The sequence below is a fragment of the Macaca nemestrina genome, chromosome 18 (assembly GCF_043159975.1).
Source record: "Macaca nemestrina isolate mMacNem1 chromosome 18, mMacNem.hap1, whole genome shotgun sequence".
Classification (NCBI taxonomy): domain Eukaryota; kingdom Metazoa; phylum Chordata; class Mammalia; order Primates; family Cercopithecidae; genus Macaca; species Macaca nemestrina.
In genome coordinates, this window is record NC_092142.1 from 22,140,675 (window position 1) to 22,152,452 (window position 11,778).

The 11,778-nt window shown below is 54.6% G+C and overlaps 1 protein-coding gene across 2 annotated transcripts in view; it reads left to right on the forward strand.

Moving 5' to 3' along the window:
• The window catches only part of LOC105485016 (sodium channel epithelial 1 subunit beta), an 87,659-nt gene extending 77,817 nt beyond the window's left edge, over positions 1-9,842 (forward strand). Inside the window, exons 8-14 of one of the 2 annotated variants that reach the window (XM_011747168.2) lie at positions 2,789-2,906; positions 4,202-4,277; positions 4,366-4,423; positions 6,172-6,233; positions 8,010-8,113; positions 8,633-8,708; positions 8,959-9,842. In XM_011747168.2, coding sequence (XP_011745470.2) covers positions 2,789-2,906; positions 4,202-4,277; positions 4,366-4,423; positions 6,172-6,233; positions 8,010-8,113; positions 8,633-8,708; positions 8,959-9,595 — 1,131 coding nt within the window. In that variant the 3' untranslated portion in view covers positions 9,596-9,842. The remainder of the gene's footprint in view (positions 1-2,788; positions 2,907-4,201; positions 4,278-4,365; positions 4,424-6,171; positions 6,234-8,009; positions 8,114-8,632; positions 8,709-8,958) is intronic. The other variant, XM_011747169.3, reaches the window with a different exon arrangement.
• Positions 9,843-11,778: the final 1,936 nt, after the last annotated feature.

Consider the following 11,778-nt stretch of genomic DNA (forward strand, 5'->3'; position numbering starts at 1 on the left):
AAATTTAGCCAGGCGTGGTGGCACACGACTGTAGTCCCAGCTACGCAGGGGACTGAGGCAAGAGAATTGCTTGAACCTGGGAGGTGGAGGTTGCAGTGAGCTGAGATCATGCCACTGCACTCCAGCCTGAGTGACAGCGAGACCCTTGTCTCAAAAAATAAAATAATAAAATAAAAAAGAGAGACAGGGTCTTGCTCTGTCACCCAGGCTGAAGTGCAGCGGTGCCATCATAGCTCACTGCAGCTTTGAACTCTTGGATTCAAGTGATCCTCCTGCCTTAGCCTCCCTAGTAGCCAGGACCACAGGCATGAGCTACTGTGCCTGGCTAATTTCTTAATTTTTAAAATTTTTTGCAGAGACAGAGTCTTGCTATGTTGCCCAGGCTAGTCTCGAACTCCTGGGCTCAAGCAGTCCTCCCACTCTGGCCTCCCAAAATGCTGGGATTATAGGCATGAGCCACTGCACCCACTGGAAGTCCCTCTTTGTATCTGCCCTCAATCCTCTTTGCTGTAGCTGGCAGCTTCCTTCTTGTCCTGATCTCCAGAGTTAACCCAGACCTGCCCCTAGTCCTGGCCCCCTTGGAGAGGGCAGATTGAATCCTTGCAAAGGTGACAAAAATGACCACTCGCTGATACTTCCTCTCCAGCCCAGTCTGCGTTGGCAGATCAGTGCACTGAGGCATAACAAGAGGGCAGCCCAATGCCAGCCTCAGTGTCTGGGTGCCCGAGCATGGCATGGTTTGCCTTTCCCTGTAGTCACAGGAAATGACCCTCCTGGTGCCCACCTGCCCACCCATTGCTTGGCTGGTTTGGCCACCTCGTGTCTGGAGGGACTTCTGCCCATTATGGAGAACTCTAGCCGTCATCTGAGCCTCTGGAGGGACAGACAGACAGACAGACAGAGCAGTACAGGGAGGTGGGAAACATGGAGAAGAAGGCGCCAGCCCCAGAAACTTCATTCCAGGAAAACTGCGCTTCTCGTTTCTTCCGGTGTGGTAGCCACTCAGGCCAGAAAACTTAGCCAAGAGCCAGGCCCTGATCGGGAGCTCTGCCCATCCCCATGGCCACTCCAACCAGGAGCCGGCTTGAGCCCACCCCAGCCTCCGTCACAGGGCCTGGGAAGGACTCCCGCTTTCCAGATGAGACAGAGAGGTCTACAAGAATATAAGACACCTTGGTGGGGCACGGTGATGCACACCTGTAGTCCCAGCTACTCAGAGGCTGAGGCGGGAGGATCGCTTGAGCCCAGGAGTTTGAGGATGCAGAGAGTTATGATCACTCCACTGCACTCCAGCCTGGGCGACAGAGTTAGACCCTGTCTCAGGAAAAATACAAAAAAAAAAAAAAAAAAGTAAAAAAGAGGCTGGGCGCAGTGGCTCACGCCTGTAATCCCAACACTTTGGGATGTCAAGGTGGGTGGGTCCCCTGAGGTCAGGAGTTTGAGATCAGCCTGGCCAACATAGTGAAAGTTGGTCTCTGCTAAAAATACAAAAATTAGCCAGGTGTGGTGGCACGTGCTTGTAATCCCAGCTACTCGGGAGGCTGAGGCGGGAGAATCACTTGAACCCTGGAGGTTGAGGTTGCAGTGAGCCGAGATCATGCCACAGCACTCCAGCCTGAGCGACAGAGCAAGACTCCATCTCAAAAAAAAAAAAAAAGAATGTGAAACACTTGCTGGAAACCCAGCTCTGGCTCTTCCTGGCCATGCCATTTAATCTGCCATCCAGCCCCGATTTCCTGCCCTCAGGAAACCACAGACTCATTAGGGACAATAGAAAGGCAACACATAGGGACCTGAGACAGAGACGCAGGAGGAGCAGAAGGGGACTCAGGGGCGCAGGTGTGGAGGGCGGGGCTGAGTGGAGAGAGGTAGGGAGGAGCTGGCCAGGCCTGTATCCAGGAGCCCAGGGTAGTCAGGACCTAAGAAACTGGATAGACAATGAAACACCAAGAACCGCTGCCTCCATCCGTGCAGTGCTTCCCGAGAACCTGATGTGGCCCTGAATCCTCCCTCCCAACCTCAGGAGACAGGTGTCCTCCACACCCTATTTCACCTATGAGTAAACCGAGCCCCAGAGGGTCATGACTCGCCCTAGGACACATAGCTGGTCTCTGAGTGGACTGAAACCAGGTCAGAATGACCTGAAAGCCCAGTATGTTGGGGCCGAGTGAGTTGAGACTCATCACATCCAGCCTCCCGGAGGCTGCCCAGGAGCCCTCTTCTTCCTCGCCCCACCAGGAGATGTTCTGCAGACCAGTGGGCCACTCACTTCCTCTGTCATTGACTGTGCGTCAGGACGCTCAGCGATCATCCTTCTCCTGGCTTTCCCTGGGCATTTCCCTCTGGGAGGAAGGAACGCAGAGCTAGCCTGCCTGGCTTCCTTGGCGGCCTATCAGGGTGCATCTGTGTCAAGTGCTTGGACGGAGGCTGGCATCCTCATAATGAGAGCTCTCTGAGCATTGGCTCTATTATCAGGAGCAAGCTGCTCTTCCCCATGGTGAAGGGTGAGGACCCCAGCTCTGAATGGTGAGACCTGGGATACTGGGGTCTGGCCTAGGTCCCTCTGCGGGGTCCAGGGACCTGCTGGGAAGCCCAAAAGCGTCCAGGACTGTGGGGTCTGTAGCTGCAGCCAGTCATCTCAGCACAGCTTCTCAGCCCTGGAGCACCTCTGCCAGCTCCCCCAGCTCCCTTAACCTGGGCATCACTTCTCTGGACACCCCGGTGCTGGGATGGGGACATCACTGACCGTGCCTGTGTTCTCTCCTTATGAACCCCCTACCCCCCACAGGCCTGTCTTCGCTCCTGCTTCCAAGACCACATGATCCGTAGCTGCAAGTGTGGGCACTACCTCTACCCACTGCCCCGTGGGGAGAAATACTGCAACAACCGGGACTTCCCAGACTGGGGTGAGCGGGGACACAGGGGGATCGGCACTCCAGCCACCTGGGGCCACAGAGGCTCTGACCATAGAGGAGCGGGCAGAGCTCAGTGCCCTCAGCAGAGTCCAGAGATGTGCCCAGGGTGGCTCCTCCGCAGTCTGAGGTCCCTCCTACAATCCCTTCCCAGGCCTCCTTTCTGCAGGAACCCAGCCTTCTCTCTGCTCCTCAATTTCATGAAGCATGGGCTTGAAACACATAGGCATAGGGTACACGTGTCCTTGTGGGCCTGTGTCTGTGTGCCAAATGCTCGCACACGCGCAACCCTAGGCATGTGGCTGCTGGCGAGTGTGTGCTTGCACTCATGTTTTCAAGTGCACACATGCAAAGGCATTTCCGTGCTTGCGTCCAAACGCACAGGAGCCGTTCGTGAGTGTGGTGGGTTGCTGTGTGTAGGTTTATGCACAGGCACAAATCACTTCCAGGGTCTGCATTTGTACACTCTGGCTTTAGTGCACTCGTGTGTATGTGTGTGTGTGTGCACGTGCATGTATGGATAAGGCCATGCGTCCCTCTTCAGCATGTGTGTTCATGTCTGTGTGGGTTCACTGGGTCTCTCTGCAAGGCGCTGGGTGGGAGGGGAGGGTGAGGAAGCCATTAGCATGATGGTGGCCTCCAAGGACTCGAAACCTAAAGTCACAGCGGGAAGAAGAGCCCTGCTGGGCTCACAAGCAATTGGACCTGGGGCCTGGGAGCCCTGGCGGTCTGGAGTCCAACCACCGATGAATGTTGTCAGCAGGGTGTGGTGGCTCATGCTTGTAATCCCAACACTTTGGGAGGCTGCGACAAGATGATCAATTGAGGCCAGGAGTTCGAGACCAGCCTGGCCAACATGGCAAAGCCCCATCTCTAGAAAAAGAAAAAAAGAAAAGAGAAGAAAAAAAAAAGTAAAAGAGAGAATAAAAAGAATGCTGTCAGCAGGAGACTCACCACTTACAACCAACACAAACTAAACGGGAAAACGTTATTCCTTCCAGTCACCCACCCTTTGTTCATGACCCCATAACCCCATCCCCCAGGCAGGGATGGGGATGGCCGGCAAAAGGAAAGCTGCTCTGACTGGCCTGAGCTGGGACCCAGGCCAGACTGGGGTGAAATGGCTGGAGGTCAGGGGCTGGGTAGGGAGTGGTGATTTTTCATGACACCTCCTCCCGCCACCTAACCACAGGGCCAGGAGAGCAGAGGGGCCAGCCAGAGGCTCGGCAGGGGACAGGGGCTAGAAAGCCCCCTCCAACCTCTTGGCCACCTCTCTGTCTCCTGCACAGCCCATTGCTACTCAGATCTGCAGATGAGCGTGGCGCAGAGAGAGACCTGCATTGGCATGTGCAAGGAATCCTGCAAGTGAGTGCAGGTGGGCGGGCACAGCAGCGGGTGGGCATGGAGGGGCATCACTGGCAGGGACCGCAACAGGCCTGACCTTCTCTTTCAGTGACACCCAGTACAAGATGACTATCTCCATGGCTGACTGGCCTTCTGAGGCCTCTGAGGTGAGACAGTTGGGGGCCGAGTTCCTGGCCCTCAGCTTTGGGCTGGTGACAAGTCTGGGCATAAGATGTGGGCTTGGCCGGGTGCGGTGGCTCAAGCCTGTAATCCCAGCACTTTGGGAGGCCGAGACGGGCGGATCACGAGGTCAGGAGATCGAGACCATCCTGGCTAACACGGTGAAACCCCGTCTCTACTAAAAAATACAAAAAACTAGCCGGGCGCGGTGGCGGGCGCCTGTAGTCCCAACTACTCGGGAGGCTGAGGCAGGAGAATGGCGTGAACCCGGGAGGCGGAGCTTGCAGTGAGCTGAGATCCGGCCACTGCACTCCAGCCTGGGCGGCAGAGCGAGACTCCGTCTCAAAAAAAAAAAAAAAAAAAAAAAGATGTGGGCTATTTGGAAATTTGGAGGGGGTGCCTTTTTCCCTCCTTCTCTCTTTCCCTCCTTCCTTCCTTTGTCTGCTTTATTTCTTCCTTCCATTTTCATTCCTTCCTTCCTTCCTTCCTCCCTTCCTTTTCCCTTCCTTTCTTCCTTCTCCCTTCCTTCCTCCCTCCCTCACTTCTCCCTTCCTTCTTCCTTCCTTCATCCCTTCTTCCTTCCTTCATTCCTTCTCCTTCCCTTCTTCCTTCTTTCCTTTCTCCCTCCCTTCTCCCTTCCTTCTTTCCTTCCTTTCTTTCTCCCTCCCTTCTCATTTCCTTCCTTCCTTCTGTCCTTCCTTCCTTCTTTTCTTCCTTCCTTCCTTCTCCCTCCCTCCTTCCCTGTTTCCTTCGTTCCTTCATTCCTTCCTTCCTTCCTCTTTTCTTCCTTCCTCCCTTTCTTCGTCCCTCCCTGCTTCCTTCTTTCCTTCCTTCCTTCTTTCCTTCCACCAATATTCTCCCAGGCAGTGTGCTATGTACACAACACAGAATTAGACAGACATAATCCTTTTAATAGGAGAAGGCCAAGATCACAAACAGAAATAAAATCATTTCAAAGTGTGATTATGGCTGTGAAATAAATAAACAGGTGATGGGAGAGAGTAACTGGGGGAAACTACATTATTTTTGTATTTTTACTTTATTTTTTATTTTTGGAGACAGGGGCTTGCTCTGTCGCCCAGGCTGGAGTGCAGTGGTATGATCACAGCTCACTGAAGCCTCGAACTCCTGGGCTTAAGTAATCCTCCTGCTTTAGCTGTGGTCCTCAGCTGGGACCACAGGCATATGCCACCAGGCCTGGCTATATGTTAAACTTTTTAAAGAGATGGAGTCTCGCTATGTTGCCCAGGCTGGTCTTGAACTCCTGGCCTTAGGCAATCCTCCCACACCAGCTCTCCCAAAATGCTGGGATTACAGGCATGAGCCACCATGCCCACCCTCTGGGAAAGCACGTTAGATAGCGTGGTCAAGGAAGGTCTCTCTAAGAAGGTGACATTGGAGCTGACACCTGGAGGCAGAGGCTGAGTCAACATGGGCAGAGCTGAGGAGGATTCCAGGCAGAGGGAGCAGGAAGCATGAGGACCAGAGGTGGGAAAGAGCCGGGCAGGGTGGCCAGGCCCGCCGGGGAAGAGTCTGGAGACCCGAGTCCCTTCTTCCCCAGAACAGCAGCCACAGCTTCCACTACACGCTTCCTCTTGCTCCCCATCCAAATTGTGATTCCCCCAGGGGCCTTGGGAAGGGACAGGGCTGTGGTCTACCTCCCCCAGGGAGCAGAGCCATGACTGGGAGGGATGCTGCAGATGGCAACTTTTGCAGCCGCCTTCTTGGGTTCCAGGACTGGATTTTCCACGTCTTGTCTCAGGAGCGGGACCAAAGCACCAATATCACCCTGAGCAGGTGAGCCTGAGCCTGGGCGGGGCTGGGGAAGCAGGGAAGAGGGTCCAGAAACTCGGGGCAGGAGTTTGGACACAGGACAGCTCCTCAGACACCTTCTCACATGGGTCAGACCCAGGAGCAAGTCTCCAGGAGGAGGCACTAGGAGTGAGAGAGAGGAAAGGCAGCCACGGGGACTCTGAGTCTACCAGCTGCTAAGGAGGAGCCTGTGTTTCCCTCTGTCACTGTCCACCCAGCCATCCAATCATCCTCCATCCTCCACCCACACACCCAGCATCCTCCACCCATTCATCCTCCATCATCCACCCATGCACCCAGCCATCCTCCACCCATTCATCCTCCATTCTTTCACCCACGAACCAGGCATCCTCCACCCATTCACCCTCCATCATCCACCCATGCACCGAGCCATCCTCCACCCATTCATCCTCCATTCTCCCACCCACGCACCCATCCATCCTCCACTCATTCATCCTCCATCATCCACCCACACACCCAGCCATCCTCCACCCATTCATCCTCCATCATCCACCCCCACACCCAGCATCCTCCACTCATTCATCCTCCATCATCCACCCACACACCCAGCCATCCTCCACCCATTCATCCTCCATCATCCACCCCCACACCCAGCATTCTCCACCCATTCATCCTCCATCATCCACCCACGCACCCAGCCATCATCCACCCTTCCATTCTCCCACCCACACACCCAGCCATACTCCACCCATTCATCATCCATTCTCCCACCCACGCACCCAGCCATCATCCACCCATTCATCCTCCATCTTCCACCCACACACCCAGCATCCTCCACCCATTCATCCTCCATCCTCCACCCACACACCCAGCCATCATCCACCCATTCATCCTCCATCTTCCACCCACACACCCAGCCATCATCCACCCATTCATCCTCCATCCTCCACCCACGCACCCAGCCATCATCCACCCATTCATCCTCCATCTTCCACCCACACACCCAGCATCCTCCACCCATTCATCCTCCATCCTCCACCCACACACCCAGCATCCTCCACCCATTCATCCTCCATCATCCACCCATGCACCGAGCCATCCTCCACCCATTCATCCTCCATTCTCCCACCCACACACCCAGTCATCCTCCACTCATTCATCCTCCATCCTCCACCCACACACCCAGCCATCCTCCACCCATTCATCCTCCATCATCCACCCACACACCCAGCATTCTCCACCCATTCATCCTCCATCAACCACCCACGAACCCAGCCATCCTCCACCCATTCATCCCTCCATCATCCACCCTTCCATTCTCCTACCCACACACCCAGCCATCCTCCAGCCATTCATCATCCATTCTCCCACCCACGCATCCAGCCATCCTCTACCCATTCATCCTCCAGACTCGCACCCACACACCCAGCATCCTCCACCCATTCATCATCCATTCTCCCACCCACGCACCCAGCCATCCTCCACCCATTCATCCTCCATCATCCACCCCTCCATTCTCCCACCCGCACACCCAGCCATCCTCCATTTATTCATGGATCTCTCCATCCACTCAACAAAAACATTAGTTGAGCACAAGAAAGACACACAGTCCAAGCTAGCAGGAGTTCAGGGGGCAAATATATGCAAAAAGGGCTTAAGGAGAGGAGGGTCTGAGTACAGCAGGGAAGGAGCCTTAGTCTGCCTGAGAGATAAGGGAGGTCTGCATAGGGAGGTGGCTTTGCGTGAACTCTCCAAGGAGGAGTAAGTGCTGTTCAAATAAGAAGAGGCACCAATGTCCAGGCAGAAGACAAAGCTTGGAACCCTGGAGACACGAGATAGCACAGCCTTTCTGAGGACCACCACGTGGGAGGGGAAGCCCACACAGCCACCCCTTTCTGTCCCAGGTGCAGTGAAGGTGCTCATGGCTCAGTGAAGAGCTCTGTGCAGAGTCACTGCGTGTAACCCGGGCCACCCTGAGGGTACAAAGTGGGGAGCTCGGAGCAGATCTTTGGGGCTGTCCCAGGCCAGAGTGTCCTGTAGGGAACTGGTAGGCAAGCGGTGGAGGAAGGGGGCCATAGGACGGGTGCTGGGTGGAGATGCCCAGAGGGGCTGGGAAGGGCTGCACTTGCAATTCTTGTTTGGACTTCACCACTCATGGGAGCATGCATGAGAGAAGCTCAGGATAGAGGCTGGGGCGGCCATTCCTTGGCTGCCTTCCTGTGTGTGTTCACGTGTGCATGTGTGCATGGGTGTGTGGGTGCATGTGGGTGCATACGTGTGTGCATACATGCGGGTGTGTGTGCATACATGTGGGTGTGTGTGCACATGCATGTGTGTGCATGTGTCTATGTACACGCATGTGTCTGTCTGTCTGTCTGGAAGGGGGATACATTAGTCCTGGCCCTTCTCGCTGCCTCCTGCAGGAAGGGAATTGTCAAGCTCAACATCTACTTCCAAGAATTTAACTATCGCACCATTGAAGAATCAGCAGCCAATAACGTGAGTTTAGGAGGCTCCTGATACCCCAGAGCTGCCCTGCCCTGACCCCTGCACCCTGAGGGTGGGGGAAGGGTTCTGAGCCCTATGGAGGGATTAGGAGATCCCCAAAGCAGTCCCAAGTTATTCCCCTGGGCCAAGATGGTCACTGCCTCCCATTCCCACCCAAGAATCACCTCCCAGGAACCTGTGAATCTGGGCTAGAGGCAAGAATGTGTGGCCTGAGCCCACCCCAGCTCCCCGTTCCCCACAGCTCGTCTGGCTGCTCTCGAATCTGGGTGGCCAGTTTGGCTTCTGGATGGGGGGCTCTGTGCTGTGCCTCATCGAGTTTGGGGAGATCATCATCGACTTTGTGTGGATCACCATCATCAAGCTGGTGGCCTTGGCCAAGAGCCTCCGGCAGCGGCGAGCCCAAGCCAGCTACTCCGGCCCACCGCCCACGGTGGCTGAGCTGGTGGAGGCCCACACCAACTTCGGCTACCAGCCTGACACGGCCCCCCGCAGCCCCAACACCGGGCCCTACCCCAGTGAGCAGGCCCTGCCCATCCCGGGCACCCCGCCCCCCAACTATGACTCCCTGCGTCTGCAGCCACTGGACGTCATCGAGTCTGACAGTGAGGGTGATGCCATCTAACCCTGCCCCTGCCCACCCCAGTGGCTTGAACTCACTGAGCAGCCGAGACTGTTGCCCAAGGCCTCACTCTATGGTGCCCTCTCCAAAGGGTGGAGAGGGTAGCTCTCCAGGCCAGAGCTTGTGTCCTTCAACAGAGAGGCCAGCAGCAACTGGCCCGTTCCTGGCCAAGGGCTCCATAGGATCATGGTGCTGGTGCAGGATGCAGGAATTAGTTGTATCTTCACCTGGTTCCTACCCTTGTCCCTACCTGGCCTGATCCTGGTCCTGGCCAGGCCCTGGAGACCCCTCAGAACACCTTCTCCTGGTGGCAGACCACTTCCCTCCCAGTGCCAGTCTCCGTCCACCCCAGAGAGGAACAGGCAGGCGGGCCATATGGTCTTCTCCTTCCGGGCCTTGGCTGGCCTCTGGGGCAGGGGTGGTGGAGAGATGGAAGGGCATCAGGTGTGGGGACCCTGCCAGGTGGCACCTAATTTACTCTAGAAAATAAACGCAGAAAACACTGAGTCCAGCTGTGTTCTTCATTTGACTGGGCAGCCGGGGTGCCCTGATGGCAGAAGGGCATCCGTAATGGCTTGAGAGAGACCAAAATTGGTTTAAGGGAAAGGGTCTCAAGCCCCTCCTTCCACTGCCAGCTCCCAGGCCAACACTCATTAGCCCCTGCCTGGGTTGTGTGCCCATCTCTGACCCAGTCAGTGTGGCCAGCTAGATAAGCTGCTCTGATTGGTCACACCTGAATTCATCTGCCCAGACCTGAAGCCAGTTTGGCCCCCAGGAGAATCACATGGTCCAAGGGTGGCGGGGGCACAGTTCCCAGGGTTGCCAGATAACAATCAGGCTGCTTGGTTGAATTTGAATTTCAGATATACAAACTGAATTTTTATTATTATTTTTTTGAGATGGAGTCTCGCTCTCGTCGCCCAGGCTGGAGTACAGTGGCGCGATCTCGGCTCACTGCAACCTCTGCCTCCTGGGTTCAAGTGGTTCTCGTGCCTCAGCCTCCTGAGTAGTTGGAATTACAGGTGCATGCCACCACGCCCAGCTAATTTTTGTATTTTTAATAGACGGGGTTTCACCATGTTGGCCAGGCTGGTCTCAAACTCCTGACCTCAGGTGATCCTCCCACCTCAGCCTCTCGAAGTGCTGGGATTACAGGCGTGAGCCACCGACCCCGGCTGAAAAACTGATTTTTTAGTATATGTACATCCATACAATACTGGAGACACATACAAATAAATCATTTGTTGTTTTTCTTGAGCATTTTATACATATATATTTTTATAGAGATGGGGTGTCATGGTGGCACGGGGTCGCCCAGGTGGGAGTGCAATGGCATGATCATAGCTCACTGTAGCCTCAAACTCTTGGGCTCAAGCCATCCTCCCACTTCAGCCTCCTAAGCAGCTGGAATTACAGGTGTGCCCTACCATGCCTGGCTAATTTTTTTAAATTAAATTTTAATTTTAATTTTTTTATTTGTATTTTTAATTGCCAAATACAGTCCCCCAGAATCTTAAGGTCCCCAAAGAGAGATCAGGGAGCTGTCCCCAAAGAAGAGTATGGTCTGGCAGGTGCACACACAGCACTGCAGCACCCTGCTATCACCCACCAGGCCCCTGGTGATGAAGGAGAGGCTGGCTTAAAGCCTAAGCCTCTGAGGGCCCAGCCTTCCTGGCCTACGTCACCTGCGTCCCTTGGTCTGGAGGGTAAACAAGCTGGCCTCCAAGTGCTCAGGATGGGCACCTGTTGGAAGAAGGAGGTGCCACAGAGTCGGTGCCACCTCAGTCAAAGGCAACGTTGCTAGGGGCTGAGTAGGGAGGGCTGAGTAGGAAACCGGGTTTCCCAGCCTGGCACCTGGCTAGTCCGCAGGCTGGGCCCACCACTCTTGGTGGTTACCACCCTCACTACTGTGATTACTGCTTTTATTACTAGCAGTAGTAGTTGTGGCCACACTCACTGTTACCATTTGTTGTCATTAAACAAGGACTACATTGGATCAAGTACTTATCATATGCCAGGCACCATGCCAAGAACTTTTTAAATCTTATTTCATTCTCATAACCACTGAGAAATAGTACAATAGCATCCCATTGCACAGGTACGTACACTGAGGCTTAAGAAGTGAAGTAAGGTACTCAAGGTTTGTAAGTGACAAAGCTGAGACCCCAGCCTCACCCTTTGGGTGCCAATGGTCATAACAATACCAGTCCCTTACAGGAGCCCAGAGCTTTCGTATCTATTCTCTCATTTGAAGGTAGGGGGCATTATTATCTAGCCCGCGTGGCAGCTCTTCAGTCACATGTCAATGTGAACAGGTTTAAGCTACAAAGGGAATTCATTAGCTCTTGTAGGAAAAGGGTTTCAGGCACGGCTGTATGCAGGGGCTCGCCCAGATCTGGGGTTTCTTTTTTCTTTTTTCTGAGATGGAGTTTTGCTTTTGTT